The sequence below is a fragment of the Dreissena polymorpha genome, chromosome 9 (genome assembly GCF_020536995.1).
Source record: "Dreissena polymorpha isolate Duluth1 chromosome 9, UMN_Dpol_1.0, whole genome shotgun sequence".
Taxonomy (NCBI): Eukaryota; Metazoa; Mollusca; class Bivalvia; order Myida; family Dreissenidae; genus Dreissena; species Dreissena polymorpha.
In genome coordinates this window covers 63,991,377-64,009,395 of record NC_068363.1, presented here as the reverse complement: position 1 = coordinate 64,009,395, position 18,019 = coordinate 63,991,377, and the positions used below count along the sequence as shown (strand labels likewise).

General features: G+C 35.8%; 1 protein-coding gene across 1 annotated transcript; it reads right to left on the bottom strand.

The window, feature by feature from the left end:
- Positions 1-698: 698 nt before the first annotated feature.
- On the bottom strand, positions 699-16,548 carry LOC127844058 (probable 3-hydroxyisobutyrate dehydrogenase, mitochondrial). Its single transcript, XM_052374029.1, has 9 exons — positions 16,439-16,548; positions 13,320-13,333; positions 12,595-12,724; positions 11,415-11,532; positions 9,351-9,472; positions 8,105-8,238; positions 4,569-4,645; positions 2,871-3,027; positions 699-1,704 (listed from the first exon to the last, which is right to left on the bottom strand). The coding sequence occupies exons 1-9, from the start codon at positions 16,521-16,523 to the stop codon at positions 1,540-1,542; spliced, it is 1,002 nt and encodes a 333-aa protein (XP_052229989.1). The 5' UTR covers positions 16,524-16,548; the 3' UTR covers positions 699-1,539.
- Positions 16,549-18,019: the final 1,471 nt, after the last annotated feature.

The window sequence follows — 18,019 nt, the reverse complement described above, 5'->3', positions numbered from 1 at the left end:
ATTTGTATCTATGATGGACTGCTTCATGTGTATCTATGATGGACTGCTTCATGTGTATCTATGATGGACTACTTCATGTGTAGGCTTTACAAGAATCAACATAAACAAGCCTTGCACTGGGAAATCGGGGCTTAATGCTTGTGTTAAAGAGGTGTCTCGGGCTAATCAGTTATGACACTTTCTACTTAAAGTGTGTATGCACTATTTTGTAAAATATTTATGAATTTATATAAAACACGACACCAAGACACAATTTTTTTTTACGGATCATTTTAATTTCCTGAAACCTTATCTATTCATACAACTTCTTTGGTTATTGTAGGAAAATATGTACGAAATATCTTCGTCACAATCGGCTTGGGACGCTAATTTGTCTTTGCTGCATTTTATGAAATTGTTCTTCAATATATAATTTTTCTTGCCTATTTTGTGTTATTTTACTATATTTTTATCAATGTATTACAATTTTACAGATATAAAAATTGTGCATACACACTTTAAACGGACATTTTTGTTTAAAGTTAGTATCTTCTAAACGCAAAATTCTGTCCAGAATGATGGCGTCATCCCCAATAAGCCTTGTGCAGATTACAGATGCTCATTTGGGATATGCATTAAGCCCTATCTTCCCAGAATGAGACTCAGTACTCGGAGCAGTTCCCCTCCAATTTAAGAATATATCCAAGGAAGAGCAGCAATTATAGTTGTTTACAATTTATTGACAGTCTCAATTGTTAAAAGTAAAGGATAAATCCCTGATAAACAACAAAATTCAATCATGTTTCCAACACAACAACCCAAATGGCATTTCATGTAAAGGCTATACACTATATTATAAATTAAACTGCTGTACTGCACGTACGTACAGTAGTCGCTATTCCATTGACAGAATTCCACATTTCATTCAACAATTCCTAGCATAAACAACATCGCCATTTGCATATTCCACAAAGTATAAGTATTTGAAAATGTAATTTCTAAACACAACCTATCATGGAAACAACTAATTTGACTTTGGAATTTTGCAGTCCCTATCACTGTCAAGCTCTTTCCCCAAACGTTCCTGTTTAAGTGGTCAAGATTGAAAATAACTTCTTTGAATTCTTAAAATACATGGTAACAAAAAACACCAAAACATACTGATGTATCTACCAGTAACATGAAGTCTGATATCTGGTTAGCTGCTAAAACACCCTTTCTAATATGTGACAATTACATCCAATATTATTCAATCACAAGACATTTCTAGCTTTGCATAGCCTGCGCAAAATGCATGTTATTTTTAAATAAACATATTTCACAAGGTAAATTTTAACAACACTTTTTATAAGTAACATTAAAGAAAAGTTTTTTAAGAAAATTATCAATACAGTAGAAAAAAAGCATGTATAATCAATATTTGTATATGGATATTAAATTCTTGTATCAAATTTCTTAAACCAAGAACATGAATTCAAAATTTTCTAACAAACTTATATTCAGTAATTGACATGATATTGAGTATTTCCACTGGGGAATTAACACATGTACATCATGATGTTATTTCTTCTGCTCATTCTGATCCTGCAAGAATTTAAAAGCCGATGAGAAATCTTTTCCGCCAAACCCATGATTGGTCATGGTTCGGTAGATCTGGTGAGCCAAAGACCCCAGTGGTGTGGGCGATTTCGCTGCAGTCGCTGCATTTTGAGCTAGACCCAGGTCCTGCAATATTGCAAAATTCAGTTTTAACCCATTTATGCCTAGTGGACTCTCCCATCCTTCTAAATTGTATCAATTTATTTCCAAAATTAGGGATGTGTAGTATATTTATTTCTATATTTAGAATATTACTTACTGAAATATCCTTTAAGTAAACAGCGCAGACCCAGATGAGACGCCGCATCATGCGGCGTCTCATCTGGGTCTATGCTGTTTGCAAAGTCCTTTTTTCTAGACCCTAGGCATAAATGGGTTAATGAGCCGCATAGTGCAAAATGGATCTTTTACCATATGCGTCAAGCAAAGCTCCAGACAAGCCAGCTAGCTGGTCTGGTCTGGAGATATCCTGTCCTCTATGGAGTCACGCAAGGTTTTGACATATATTAACAGACATTAAGCCTCCTAATCAGAGTGTATGGATGCAGATGCATATATGGTAGCTAAACTGCTAACATACCGGTAGTTCCTTTTATACCCAAATATCACAAGACTCGGGTTTTTTAATTGTGTGTCTCTGTCCATGAAGCTTTTGAAGTTAATCTTTACTAAAAGCATATTTTGGGGGGACCGACTTTCAAACACATCATGCTAGTATCAATTATTTGAAATCTGTTTGAAATGGGGTAAAATCAGAATTATCTGTTGATTCTTCACCATAATAAAACCATTTGAGGGAATAAAAACTTACTACAAACTACTAGAGAATTCAAAAGCTAATTAGGGTAATAGCAAAGGAATTGCTCTAACTGCCACATGATTAGGGCTAGGCTATGGATGCATTTGAACATAATTGTTCTCACAAGAATAGCTGAATGTGGATGTGCCCCTATACATTGAATGCTCCCATAGGTCTTCACACATTGCAGCTTTGTCATAAGAAAAACTCACAAACTGTTAAAACAAACACACAGAAAAGACATCAGCCTCGCTGTGTAAAAAGCGGGGATATTTTATGTGCGTAAAATTTCTTCCAAGATTTGCAAGTGCAGTCCTTTCTTCTTTACCATTATGATTTGTTTAAAGAGAAACTCTTCTTGATGAAAATTCAGTTTAGGCAGAAAGTGTCGTCCCTGATTAGCCTTTGCAGACTTCACAAGCTAGTTAGGAACTGCACTTTACACACAAGCATTTAACCCTGTTTTATCAGAGTGCAACTCATAAGCAATCACCTTGGTCATAAGCGCGGTCCCAAATCCTCCCTTGTAGTCATTGCTGGATGGCACCCCTTCAAGGACCCCAGGACAGGGGTTGTAAACTTCAGACGACCAGCATCGCCCAGAACTCATGTTCAGAATCTTGGCAAGCAACTTTGGGTCCAGCCCTAACCTGCAATAATAAAGCAGATATGTGGGTTTGATGGCATTCACACTCATCAAATTCATCTTTTTAAAGTCTTTTGGTAATGTTCAAGGGACAAAGCTAAAATATTACACTTACAGTATACATTAAAGCAAACAATATACAAATGCCATCCCATGGATTTTTTTAGGACATCCAGGTAATGGCAGTGATGGGTCTTGAGATGAAAAACTGCCCTTGCTGTTCTATGATTGTTGTAATACACTGTTGGTTAGTACAAAGGGGATTGTAGCTTTAAGCATGTAATATGATTAATGGTAAATGGTGTCTATCAATGCCAGAAGTTGGCAAGGTTTAATATACATGTGCTGGAATTTAATTGTTAGGACATAAAACTTATTGCATGAAATACATTGTCAAAAAGGGTGTATGTTTACAATTTATACAAGTAATAAGGACTTTAATTATTAATATGGTGAATAAATCATCTTTCTTATAATGACCAATAATTAGAATTAACAAGCACATGTAAAATTACGTGTAAATGATAGAGTAACTGTTGTTCTGATAGGTCATTTATAGCGTTATTTGATATTCTCTCCTTTTAAAATGGTCATATTTACGTAACATATTACACAGCAATATTGTATACCATCTAAGGTCATCATATCAGCTTAAATTATATACTTTGCGCGCACTGTGAAATGTTTTTAAGTGCTATATTAGCACATAACTTTTTTTAAGGCCCACCCTGTATGTTCATGTCAAAATTCAAGTGCCATGCTACCTAGGTGTTGTAAGCGTAAGGCCCTGACCAAAGATATGTTGGGGACTCTAAGGTAAAATTGTATACAATTACAAAAACAATCTGGTAAATTTATCAGATTGGATCAAAACTATTAACTACAATAAACTTCTATTTCAATTGGAATTTTGCATCACTTTACTTGAGTTGACATACTTACAGAGCATATAATTATTTTATCAATTAACACGAAAATTCACTTCTAAATCAAACGTTTGTCCCTAATTCCCTCACATTTCAATTATGTCGCAAAACTGTTCTTATGCGAAAAACAACTGTTTTATCGCCAAATATGGCTATTGATCTCAAAGTTATTTAAAACTGGAGGGTTAATGACAAATTTACATATAAGACAATGTGTTTTATGGCCAAATTTTCCCTTTGGCCTCTAAGTGAGATCTTAGCATTCGACACAGGGAAACAGGTGTCACATCGTCTTATGATGGTAATACTCCAGAAAGGTTACTTACGAATCCATAAATATACAACAAAGTTATCTCTGAGACAATTTGACCTTTGACTTCCAAGTGTGACTTTTACTTTCAAAGAAGGGTTACAGGTTATCTTCTTTGTTTTTTCCATCAATCTGATGTAAACTTATGACTGAGACAAAACCTTTTGGAGGGACAGCAAGACAGACACACTGACATTGTGACTGCTATATGCTGCAGTTTTCAAAGGGCAGCATAACAATACTATACATAATTCAAAGCTTCAATGATTTGAGAACCCTTTTCCTCAGCCTCTTCTAGCAGATACTCACTTGATGCCAAGGTTCATGGTCTCGGAAGTGCCTATCATGGAGATACCCAACAGCATGTTGTTGCAGATCTTGGCTGCCTGATGAACAAGAACATAAGCTGAGTCTTGTTAAAATGTGTCTCAATGCATGTACGTGAAGTGTCCTCAAAGATAAGCTTGTGAGGACTCACCAGGGACAACACTTTTTGCTTTAAAGGAATTTTTGTTTAATGGAAGTCTCTTCTAAACAAAAATCCAGTTTAAGCCCAAAGAGTTGTCCATAAATAGCCTGTTCCAGCTGCACAGGCTAATCTGGGACGTGTATTAAGCACATGTATTAAGCCTTGATTTCGCACAGTGCGGCTCATTTGTTTTACATGACAATGCAGATGCTATTTAGCATCAAGATGAGACATTATTCATGAACTTTTCATTCAGAAAGGTTTATACCCCAATCAAATTATATAAACAAAACAGAGGACTTTCTTGAATATTAAGTGTATCCTTAAATATGATGAGATATAAAATCTGCACAAGTAATGTCTGTTTGTTTTGAATGGTGGTCAGTTCACTTACACATACTTTTTCTGGATAAGCTGTGTATATGAGTTGTGTTCTGAGAAAACGGGACTTAATGCATGTGCGTAAAGTGTCATCTCAGATAAGCCTGTGCAGTCCACACAGGCTAAACAGGGACGATACTTTCCGCCTAGACTTGATTTTTGGTAAGGAGGGACTTCCTTGAAGCTAAAAATACCATAAAAGCAGAAAGTGTTGTCCCTGATTAGCCTGTGCGGACAGCAAAGGCTAATCTGGGACGACACTTTACGCATATGCATTATGCCCAGTTTTCTCAGAACGTATCTCATATAGTTGAGCCATTTACTGACAACTGTCCTACTTGATTCAAAAGTAAAGGAAGAATGGCCATGCCTCATAAAAGTATAACTTACTGCTAAACAATACATGATGTTAAACTTATTTAATAAAAAACATAAATGGAGTAAAATGTACACAAGTCTATACAAGAATCTAACTGGACATTAAAAAATTCGAAATTTAAACATCAAGTAAGTAAGATTGAACATTGAAAGTAGATTTTTGCATTTAAATAGATTTTAAATAAGTTAATGACCTTGTAAGGAACACATGTTTACACTTTAAATGAGACCCCCTCATGGAAAAACGGGGGTTATTGCATGTGCCAAACTTGACATTCCAGACCAAACAGGAACGATACTTTCCACTTTCACTAGTTTTGGGATAAGTAGAGACTTCTTTAAACAAAAAATATAGTGCCGAAAGTGCTGGCCCTGATTGATCTGCGCAGACTGCAATGGCTTATCTGGGAAAACTCTTAACAAACATGCATTAAGCCCTGTTTTCCCAGAGCACATTCGAATATTCGCGAATATAATACGACCTTGTATATAATACGCATCCCCGAGTTTTGTCAAAATTTATCGGTAAAAATTGAAACTCTTACAAGTAAAATATGCATTAAAAAAAATCAGTGTCCGAAATTGGCCATTTCCGAAAAAATGGGTCAGAATATTTTTGTGTTGTGAGACTAGCAAATCAATTTTGGGTTATCAACAGTCTGTTTCACAGTAATACCCTGTATATTGATCACGATGTGTTATCGTGCTGTTGTCATGACAGTTGCATAATAAATATCTCTGTCTATTGTTTATATTAACGTTGATTGTATCCGATAACAAACGGGCCACCTGCTGACACCCGGGTCAAGCAGTCATAATTGCAAAAGAAAGAAACAGAGAGGCTGTGGGGTTTTCTAACATTTAATTCCATTAAACAATATTCATGACGATAATAATTATAATAATAATTAAATAATAAGTAGACAAAGTGGTTACTTCCGTTTTTATCGTAGTCTAGATGAATTACTCTTCCGAAGTGTTACAAACTCGATACTTTAATTTAACTCAAAATAAAATTAAACTGCTTGTGTTTTTCTCGTATCCCTTTAATTTGAATAAGCAGCTGTTATTAAGAATAGTTTGTGATTAAAAAACAAACTAGACCTTTGTCACAGACGTGACAAATACCCCCACTGCCGCATTGGCACATAATATTTTGCATGTCATCTTCACAAAAAACAGCGGACACCAAGCTCAATTTTTAAAACGCACTAAGTAACCCCTTGACCTAGTTTTTGACCCAGAAAGGCCCATGTTCTAACTTGGCCTTAAGATCATCTCCATAAAACTTCTGACCAAGTTTGGTGAAGATCGGATGTAAACTACTTGAATAAGAGAGAGGACACCATGCTGAATGTTAAAAAACGCACTAAGTGACCCTGTGACCTAGTTTTTGATCCGGCAAGGCCCATGTTCGAACTTGGCCTTAAGATCATCTAGATACAACTTCTGAGCAAGTTTGGTGAAGATCGGATGAAAACTACTTGAATTAGAGAGCGGACAACATGCTGAATGTTAAAAACGCACTAAGTAACCCCTTGACCTTGTTTTTGACCCAGCAAGGCCCATGTTGGAACTTGGCCTAGACATCATGTAGATACAACTTCTGACCAAGTTTGGTGAAGATCGGATGAAAACTACTTGAATTAGAGAGCGGACACATAATACATACCGACATACAGACCGACCAACCGACCAACAAGTTCACTCCCATATACCCCCCTAAACTTTGTTTGGGGGGGTATAATTAATTATTACCTTTCAATTTAATTTGGCAATCGGCAGAAAGGTGTAATATTAGCGTCATAGAACTAATTATTTAATTACCACTCTTTACGTCAGATATGGTAAATATTCAGAAGAAAGATAAAAACAGGTCAGCTTAGAAATATTTATTTACGGGTATTGTCACGTTTTCTTTTCATTTGCTAATCTCTTAATACAACATAGCTTCCGGTTGCTTTTTTGTAGGCAGACAACGATATTAACTGTGTATTCAAAGTATACAGTGTCTCCGCATGAATGACCCAATATTATCCCATAGCTCCACCCGTTCTCACGTTTCATTCGACAACATCATTTTATGTGTAAGCCAGCTCAATGTTGATTGGCCAGTTACCATGTACACTTCAATAACAATAAGGTCAAGCAATGTCTCATAATCAGGTACAGACCGGGTTTTGTTTAATGTTCGAATTGCGAACACTTTCATTGAAACAAACAGACAAATATAGAAAACCAGTCCGATATAAATGGCGGATGTTTTCAACGAAATTTTACTAGATTTTCACATTTTCGCAAATAAGATTTTTATTGAGCCAAATTCTCAATATTTTCGCAAATGGCTCATATGATGAACGACAGCGTGAGCCCTGTTGCCCCTCTTTGATGTGATGGTGTAGTTCAAAATGGCTGCCACGCAGCGAATAACAACGATTAAGTAGACAATTTTCACAGGAAAAATTTTGTTCTGCTCTAAACTCGTATATAACACGCATCCCCTACTTGAAAAAAAAATCGGCAGGTAAAAAAGTGTGTATTATATTCACAGATTTACGGTACATCTGGAAGGCATATGTCCATTAGTTTAACGAAATGGCATATGTCAGACACATACCTGTCCATTGCCTACAGGTCCACAGTGCACCACATTCTTGCCCATACAGCTGAGGTAGAGGCTGGCTGCATTGTACGCACTGTCAGGTCCTCCCACCATGAAAGTCAGCACAGCATCGCGGGCAGCATTCACACCTGACAAAGGCATAGGAACAAAGCATTTACATTTTTTTTCATTTGGTACTGAAGAATGAAACCACAGGTACCAAAAAAGAAACCAATTACAGTTACATTTTTTTTAATACCAAATTTCTTTTATTTGAATAAAAAAAAAATCTAAAATTTCTTATCAAAATATATAAAAATCTAGAAGAGATTGATACTGTTCCAGTTCCAAACTAAAAATGACCTCCAAATAATAAATACAAATAGAAAAATCAATTAAAAAGTTATTTTTAGATTTAATGAATTGTAATGTACTTTTCTATTATTTTTTGCAGTTTTTGTTAAAAGCAATAGAAATGCAAAAAAGTTCCATGTACAGTCTAATACCAATTGATATTCAATGATCGAAAATAAAATAAGAAAACCAAGCTTACCAAATTTAAACGGCAGATTATGAAATTAATAATGATATCATATTTTCAAATGAGAAAAAAGGTGGAAAAAATACGGTCATTGAAACAAGTGAAAGAAAACAAAAACGAATTTAAAGAAATAATTCTGCACAAGTTCATCCAAGAGTTAAATCAGTGAAATTACAAGCAAATTCGTTGAATTGATATCCCCCGCCAATATGCTTCTGGACACAAAAGTGTTATATTTGACACTAAAAAAAAAAATTTTTTCAAGATACAAAGGGCCATAACTCCGTTATTAACAGATGGTGTACAATGCCATTTGGCGTCCATCATCCCCTTATCCATATATATACTCATACCAAGTTTCAATGAAATCCGCCAAATATGCTTCTGGACACAAAAGTGTTATATTTGACACTCAAAAAAGCATTTTTTCAAGATACAAAGGGCCATAACTCCGTTATTAACAGATGGTGTACAATGCCATTTAACGTCCATCATCCCCTTATCCATATATATACTCATACCCAGTTTCAATGAAATCCGCCAAAGCACTTCCAAGATATGGCTCCGGATGGACGGAAAGACAGACGGACCGACATACAATGCCAAAACAATATCCCTTCGCCAATGGCGGGGGATAATTACCATTCAACAAGTTAGGTGATTCAGTATTTGGAATAATGACTACATTTTTGCATTTCTTTTAATCTGATCACAGTTTACCTCCTGAGACAGGGGCATCTACAAACTCAGCCCCATGTTGCTTAGCAATGGTTGCCATGGTCCTGGACACATAGGGGTCGATGGTGCTGCAGTCCATAAGTAGGGAGCCTTTCTGAACAGCACTGTAACAAACATAACAACCCTTACAAGCAGCAGAAACAACCATAACAAGAGCATGGCATAACGGGTGCCACGCTCGGCTACGGGTGCAGTTTTGAACAAGGGCTGTTTGTAAAACATGCATGCCCCCCATATGGGCTGTCCGTTGTACTGGCAGCCATTGTGTGAATACGACTTTTGACACTGTGACCTTGACCTTTGACCTAGTGACCTGAAAATCAATAGGGGTCATCTGCAAGTCACGATCAATGTACCTATGAAGTGTCATGATCCTAGGCAAAAGCGTTCTTGAGTTATCATCCAAAAATCATTTTACAATTTCGGGTCACCGTGACCTTGACCTTGGACCTTGTGACCTCAAAATCAATAGGGGTCATCTGCGAGTCATGATCAATCTACCTATGAAGTTTCATGATCCTAGGCATATGCGTTCTTGAGTTATCATCCAAAAATCATTTTACTATTTCGGGTCACCGTGACCTTGACCTTTGACCTAGTGACCTGAAAATCAATAGGGGTCATCTGCGAGTCATGATCAATCTACCTATAAAGTTTCATGATCCTAGGCATATGCGTTCTTGAATTATCATCCGAAAATCATTTTACTATTTCGGGTCACTGTGACCTTGACCTTTGACCTTGTGACCTCAAAATCAATAGGGGTCATCTGCGATTCATGATCAATCTACCCATGAAGTTTCATGATCCTAGGCGTATGCGTTCTTGAGTTATCATACGGTAACCATTTTACTATTTCGGGTCAACGTGACCTTGGCCTTTGACCTAGTGACCTCAAAATCAATAGGGGTCATCTGCGAGTCATGATCAATCTACCCATGAAGTTTCATTATCCTAGGCATATGCGTTCTTGAGTTATCATCCGGAAACCATTTTACTATTTCGGGTCACCGTGACCTTGACCTTTGACCTAGTGACCTCAAATTCAATAGGGGTCATCTGCAAGTCATGATCAATGTACCTATGAAGTTTCATGATCCTAGGCCCAAGCGTTCTTGAGTTATCGTCTGACAACCACCTGGTGGACGGACCGATGGACCGACCGACCTACCTACCGACCGACCGACATGAGCAAAGCAATATACCCCCTCTTCTTCGAAGGGGGGCATAATAAATGAAAGCTTGTCAGATTTTTATTTTTTTTAAGGTCACAGTGACCTTGACCTTTGACCTAGTGACCCAAAAATGGGTGTGGCGTGTAGAACTCATCAAGGTGCATCTACATATGAAGTTTCAAAGTTGTCGGTGGAAACAATAGCTCGGTGTTTTCAGAGACCTCGGGTTTTCTCCGAAAACGCCGAGCTAAAAATGACCCTGGTTCTGCCATGTGCGTAAAATGCATGTGCGTAAAATGTTGTACTAGATCAGCCTGTGCAGTCTGCATAGGCTAATGATGGACAACACTTTCCAATTAAATGGATTTTTGCTAAGGAGATACTTCCTCTAAAAATAAAAAATCCCCTAGAGTAAAAAGTGTCATCCCTGATAAGTCAAGGGGGACTGCACAGGATACTTTGTAATGACACTTTGCGCACATACTTTAAGCTCAGTTTTCACAGAATGAGACTAAATTTGAAGCAGAAACATTGATCTTTTAAGTTCTGAGAATACTCATACACCCACTATAACTGATCTGTATCAATACAAACAACAGGATCGTATTTGGAAAAAACCATAAACAATGAACTGATGTCTCAATTCTGAAGGCAGCAGAGAAACACATCTTAATTGAACTACGAACATCAGATCTCAAACTCAGTTTAATGAACACATAAATATCTTGAGTAAAAATTAATAAATGTTAAATGTTAAATTGATTTTGTAGCGCACGTTTCACAAGTTTAACTTTAATTTTATTTATAAGTGATTTTCATACCAGTAAGGCTTATGCCCACACTGTCTATGCACTCCTACATCTTAGAATACCTGAATATCCCTTTCGGCCCTGTGTAGACCTGCTGTACATGGGAGCTCTCGGGAAGCATGCTGACCAGGCTGGTGACCCTTGAGGCAACCTCAGCGGGGGAACCAGCAACCTCTGCACCTGCAACCAGACGTGCATGAGCAAGGTATGCACTAATTGACTGATGATTTGAAGCAGAATTCTGCATATCTATAACCAGATCTGCTCTAGGTTGGTATGCATATCTATAACCAGATCTGCTCTAGGTTGGTAAGCATATCTATAACCAGATCTGCTCTAGGTTGGTATGCAAGAGAACCGCCTGGAAAACCAGGCTTAATGCATGTGTGTAAAGTGTCGTCAAAGATAAGCACAGGCTTATCAGGTGCAACACTTACCTTAGTTAGTTTAGTTTTAAAGAGCATTGATTTAATAAAAAATTAAATTAAAGCAAAAAAACTCATCCCTGATAATACATAACGACACTTAATGCACATGAATTTAGCGCTATATTCACAGAGCTGGGCTTCAAGAATTTACTTATGAGATTAAAAAAGAGTTCTGTATATATAAAATAGGAAAATGTGAATTAATGACTGACTATCAATAAATTTGAAATGAAAGTACTTACACCGTTAAGCTTTATTTAAAAAAACAAGAGATGTGTTTGTCAGAAACACAATGCCCCCCTAATGCGCCGCTTTGATTTATTTATTTTTGTTTTTTATTAGATCCCTTTAAAAATATTACTTCCCTTGTAAAAATAATCTGTACCTGCCAAATGATAAATATAAATTATCTCCCTTTAAAGCTTGTTACTTCCCTTGGAATTATTTTTTACCTTTGACCTTGAAGGATGACCTTGACCTTTCACCAATCAAAATGTGCAGCCCCATGAGATACACATGCATACCAAATATCAAGTTGCTATCTTCAATATTGCAAAAGTAATGGCAAATGTTAAAGTTTTCGGACGGACGGACACACTGACACACAGTTTAAATGCTATATGCCACCCAACCAGAGGCATAAAAAACACTTGAAAAATCTTTAAATCAGACGTCGAATTGAAAAGGAAAACGTTTCTAAAAATTAAAATCAAATCAACATATAATAAAATAGCAAAAGAATAAAAAACAAAGTTTATATAATGGGATGTCAATTGGTTTGTATCTATTTAGAAGATAAATCATTATTTATTACCAGCTTCCTTGATTGCCTTCACATTATCAGCGGAGACATCGTACACAACCAGCTGGTGTCCTTTCTTGATCAGATTGCGGGCCATGTGACCTCCCATGTTACCCAGCCCTATGAAGCCCATCCGGGCTGCCTGGGAAACAGCTTGGCAATATTAACCCTTTTATGCCTAGTGGACTCTCCCATCCTTCTAAATTGGATCACTTTATGTCCAAAATAAGGGATTTCTTGTATATTTATTTCTATATTTAGAATATTTCTTACAGAAATTCCTTTAAGCAAACAGCACAGACTCTGATGATATGCCACATTATGCGGCATCTCATCTGGGTCTACGCTGTTTGCCAAGGCCTTTTTTCTAGACGCTAGACATAAATGGGTTAATATATGACATAAAAGAAATCATTAAACTCTTGTTGACAAAATAATTACGTCATGACCTTGAAATAATGACCTCATTTAACACTTTTGAGGAGGTTTCATTTATGTACTTAAATGTCAACAAACAAAGGACTGTAAAATACTAGTTTTATATCTTTTTATATCAGGAATTTTTCAATATTTTACTTCTTAGCATAAATAAACCATGGAAACTTGAACTAAATTTCATATAAGTAACTTTAGCATTTGATATGATTTCATAAGTGGGTTCCATACTGTTTTCAAATTTTCATAGTATTTAGTACATGTTTCTAAGCTTTGTCTCCTGCTCTAAAAAAATGACTTACCAAAGCCGTTGACGCTGAAAATTAGATCAGACTTACAATTAAAATACAAAAATGCAAATAAAGTTTGTTTAACGATATCAAATCCTATAGAACATTGAAGTAGATTTTGGCAATTTAAGAATTCATTTAAGTAATGCTCTGCTAGCACAAATTGGACACACATGATTGCATCTTATTTCCTTTTATGTTGTTTTTTTACCATATAATTTTAAGCAAAAATAATGTATATGTTGGTTAGTTTACTTTGCCTTATGATAACATGAATAAACAAAATGCCAATTCAACAAGAGAACCTAAGGCCTTAGGACGCTCACCTATGAAACAAATAAACTTATCTCTTCCAAGCTGGTATAATGTCTCCCTATTGCAATGTACGGAAAACTACAAACACGCCCCAATATGCTCTTCTTTTTTTACCAATAGATCCATTTTTAATCTGGGCGCAGATATCAACAGAAGAAACTTTTTGAGCAAGTTTCACAAACATTGAGCAAAATCTGTGACTTTTAGAGTGTTCACATGGTTTCAATATAGCCATGAAAGAAAAACTGCCCCAACTCCTGGAAGCAATGTTTTTCCACAGACAGGAACCATTTTCATACTCTGTCAAGATAAAACTGAAACAAATTATTTAAACATGTTTCATGATTATTGAACAAAAAATGTGACTTCTACAGTTATCACAAGGTAACACTATAACCATGAAGGGAAAACTGCCCAGTCCCCTCTTAGCCATGTTTTTCAACAGCCAAAACTATTTTCCAACTCGGCTCAGATGTCAAAAGCACAAAATGTTTTGAGCAAGTTTTATGACAATTTGTAAAATAATTTAACTTGACGAAAATTAAAGTTGATGCGGATGCCAGCACCTGTAACACTTGCCTTTTGGCTTTGGATAGTTGTTGTGGGTGACATGCCATCTCAACACCAGTGTTTCTTTTCACCATTTTAGGAATGGAGCCGGGTCCCTTTGCATTGGGAAAATTCGCATCATTTTGACTTAATTTGGAAAATAAGTCATGTTCATCTTTTGCCAATAAATACTCTTAATTAAGAATAAAAGTGATATTAATATTATAGTTACTAAAACTCATTGGGTCATTGTCGACCTGAAATGGCTTGAAGTCATCCGGTTGACTAGAAGCGGATTCATGTCACCCTGGGGCAGGGCTCTTGATTTGCACTTTTTACCGCCAAATATTGGCGGCTTCCCCAATGAAAAAAGTATACTTTTTTCCGCTGTTTCAGCTAAAAATTCCCCCCTTCAAAAAATTTTTCTTTTTTTTTTACTTTTATACCTATGTTGCCAGCTAGCATTCCAGCGTTTCGCGTGATTTTTTTCTCCTCAAAAAAGGCCAGGCCCTTTCCCAAAAATCAGATAAACAAAAAATGAATAAATAAAATGCAACATTTAGCTAGTTTCCCTATGCAACTCCATGGCTTGAAACTAAGTAAATGCAATATTGACAACTTGAAAACATAACGTTATTAACTTTAAAGTATTTGGGAGCAAAAAATCAAATACACCAGTTTAACAATATGAAGTCTGCATGACAGGAATTTTCCCAATTTCAGGATTTTTGCGCACAATTTTCCCAATTTGACTGATACCGGTACTTTTCCCAATTGGGCAAAAAAAATCACTGTACCTGTCTGCACTCACATAATCATTGTATATTTATTGAAAAAGAAAATGTATATAAAATCATTAGAAATGCTCTGGGCCCGTATTCACCAACCGATTCTTAGACTTAAGAATAAAGAATAGACTTAGAACAAAGAAAAATGTGTTCAGTGTTTGAATATATGCAGGCCTCCACTGGTGATTATGTCATTACCAAAATGTTCTGTATAAAGAATAATATAGATAGAGATGTTTACTGCAGAGTTCGACTCAAAATTAAAGAAATTCTTGAATATTCTAATTTAAAGAATTTTCTTTATTCTTAGACTTAAGTCTAAGAATTGTTTGGTGAATACGGGTCCTGGGCTTATTGATTATTTGCTTGGCAACCTAATTGCAAGAGTTTGTAGCCCGTCTGGGCAACTATTCGTTATAACTTCATGCAGCCCTATAAGATCGTGTACTTTTTTATGACGTAAACTTCTAAGCAACATTCGAACACACGTGCCGGAAAACTGTTCACTTTTGTAACGCAATAATTTCCACAGCCAATAAGACAACAAAAACAATAATTATGATATAAATTGTCTGTTTTTCTAACCTCGTTCCCATAGAAATAGCCTAAACAATGTTTAAAATTCTTCACCAGACGGACGCGGCCATGTTCGTCCATTTGGGATTTTGTCACAAAACAACTGTCATTAGAAGGGGCAACAGCTTTTTATGCCCCCATTGTGAATTGAATTTTATTCAGCCATTTTCTCTTAGTAAATACACTTTATCTAGACCTCTGAATACAGTTATCACAGTTGATATTTCGTTTTTATGAAGACCAGTTTCGTTTAAACCATTCTGTTCAATTCAGTTTATTCATGAAATTCATCTAAAACAACACATATTTAATACAAATAAACACACATTAACAAAAACATATATCGGTAATAATAAACACATCCCAGGGCCTGGCTATGACGTCATCAAAATCGGTGCACGATCTTATAGGGTTATTCTGTGTGACGCAGACTACGATGTACATGAATGTTTAAAGGTATGTAAATCCATTATTATTATCTGAAAACCAACATATTTCTCTCATTATTTCTCTCAGTTATTGTCTTATGATTTTTCATGAAATATATGCCTTTGAAGTTTAAGGTGCACAAACTTAGAGGCTACATTTAGTTTTTTTCCCTTAATGTCATCACTGGAGAAAGAAAATATATATTTCAAGACACAACTGGTGATGCTTGTTGAAAATAAAGATTGATCAGTAATTTTAATAGGGGTAAGAGCAATAAAATGGTCGTTTTGGAAAAAATGATCCGCTACTGGGGAAGATCCGTTACAGGCGACCAAACTGTTGTGTAGTACCATTTTGACCCGAGCTAAATTGAAGGACGCAAGTGTAAACAATGTAAAATAAATAGTTCAGAGTTAGTGACATCCAATGTCAAATGGATTAAACGCCTTAAACTGTTTTGGTAATAAAACTTACATGAAAAATGCCTCGATCCATTGCATGTCAGCAATAACTTTGAGGAGAAAGATATTTTAAAACAATTTGTCGCAAAGGTAGCCATTGCTTCCCTTGTTTTCGCGATTAAAGCCGAGTACCAGTTTTACGGTTACACTACACTAGATTTATAAACAGAATGTTGGAATCATATCAACTTATTTCACAATAGTGATATAATTTATAACATTTGCGCAAGGCTGTACGTATAATGATTCAATCGGTTAAATTCTACATATTCACCATAATTACTTGTATAAAACATAACCACATAGTGATTATCTATTACACCCTGCTACTATACAGTTCTTGTGTATACCCGCTTTACTTGTGATATCAATTGCCACTGTTGAGCATTCGTAATATTTTATCTGCGACTGTGGATCAACTTTCTGAAAATCTTATGCACTGATCACATCTAAAAAAGTCGACATGATGCACGCTTTCAGTAACCATTTCCGGTGCGTGCCAAATTATTACCATTATACCATGCAAAATTTAGTAAACTTAAGTAAATTTAAAGTAATTTAATTGAGACACCAATAAAATAGACAATTCGATTGCAAATGTAATTACTTTTTTGGAGGGGGAGGGAGAGTCGATTTAGTGCAAATTATTAAATGCGAACATGGAGTCGGAAGATAAATATAGGTCCAAGGTTCTGACCACAGCTAGTTGGTTAGCGTGTGGTCGATGACGAGTAGTTAACACGAGTTGTGTATCGTGTTATTTTTTTAATTTTGTCACAGCATTTGTAAACATATTACAATAAATTTACATTTCCAGAAAGGAATTTCTTTTTTGCGTTGAATAAGACCGAGTTCGTGGAAATCGCTGCACAGTTGATGAAGTCGTGGCTATTCAAAGCGATGCACTCTCTTTTCGGATCATTTTGAGTTGAATACCTAGTTATATATATATCTGATAGTGATTTTTTTTTCAGAGAAGTTGATATTTCGTTACAATTTGATTATTGTTCGTTCAAACATTTTTCACAAATTAATATCATATCCACACGCTAACCACTTGTTGACATTTAATTTTTATTTGTTTAAACTTCTTGTCAAGTAAGAATGTTTATAATTCGTGCCCCATCCGTTGTTGCGCACGTGATGACCATTACGAAATGCCGTAGATTGGTCCTCCAGGTGCAGACGTTGGTTTTTCCGGAGTAAAGGACCTCTATAGGGTTAGAAATCGTTTCGTCAAAGCTACTGTTACTGATTATTGCATCCACGAATCACCATATCGCAGTGTTTTGATAATTAGTTTTCTCAAAATGTATTGAATGCGTTAAATAATGTCAAGTTTAACTTATTTCACTTACCCGACCGACCCACTTTTTGTGCCGAACATAATCATTTTGTTTTGTTATTATTTGCTGTTGTGTTGTTGTTTTTTTGCCTTTCAAGTCGGAGTCTGTGAAAATTGTTCCTACAGTCGATTACATTCGCTTAATTATATTTTGCTAGATTTGATCATATTGCTGAATTAACTTTAAATGAAAACAAAAATAAGTGAAAAAGAATGTCGATTATGCATTGTGAAAATGTTTGCACGACA

Excerpts from the sequence above, each read along its gene's own strand:
- LOC127844058 (XM_052374029.1), bottom strand. The coding sequence starts at position 16,523 with ATGGCTACCTTTGCGACAAATTGTTTTAAAATATCTTTCTCCTCAAAG. Across the intron at positions 11,533-12,594 it reads GAAGGCAATCAAGGAAGCTG|GTGCAGAGGTTGCTGGTTCC; the intron begins GTAATAAATAAT and ends GTCTGGTTGCAG. Across the intron at positions 9,473-11,414 it reads GGGCCGAAAGGGATATTCAG|TGCTGTTCAGAAAGGCTCCC; the intron begins GTATTCTAAGAT and ends TGTTTGTTACAG.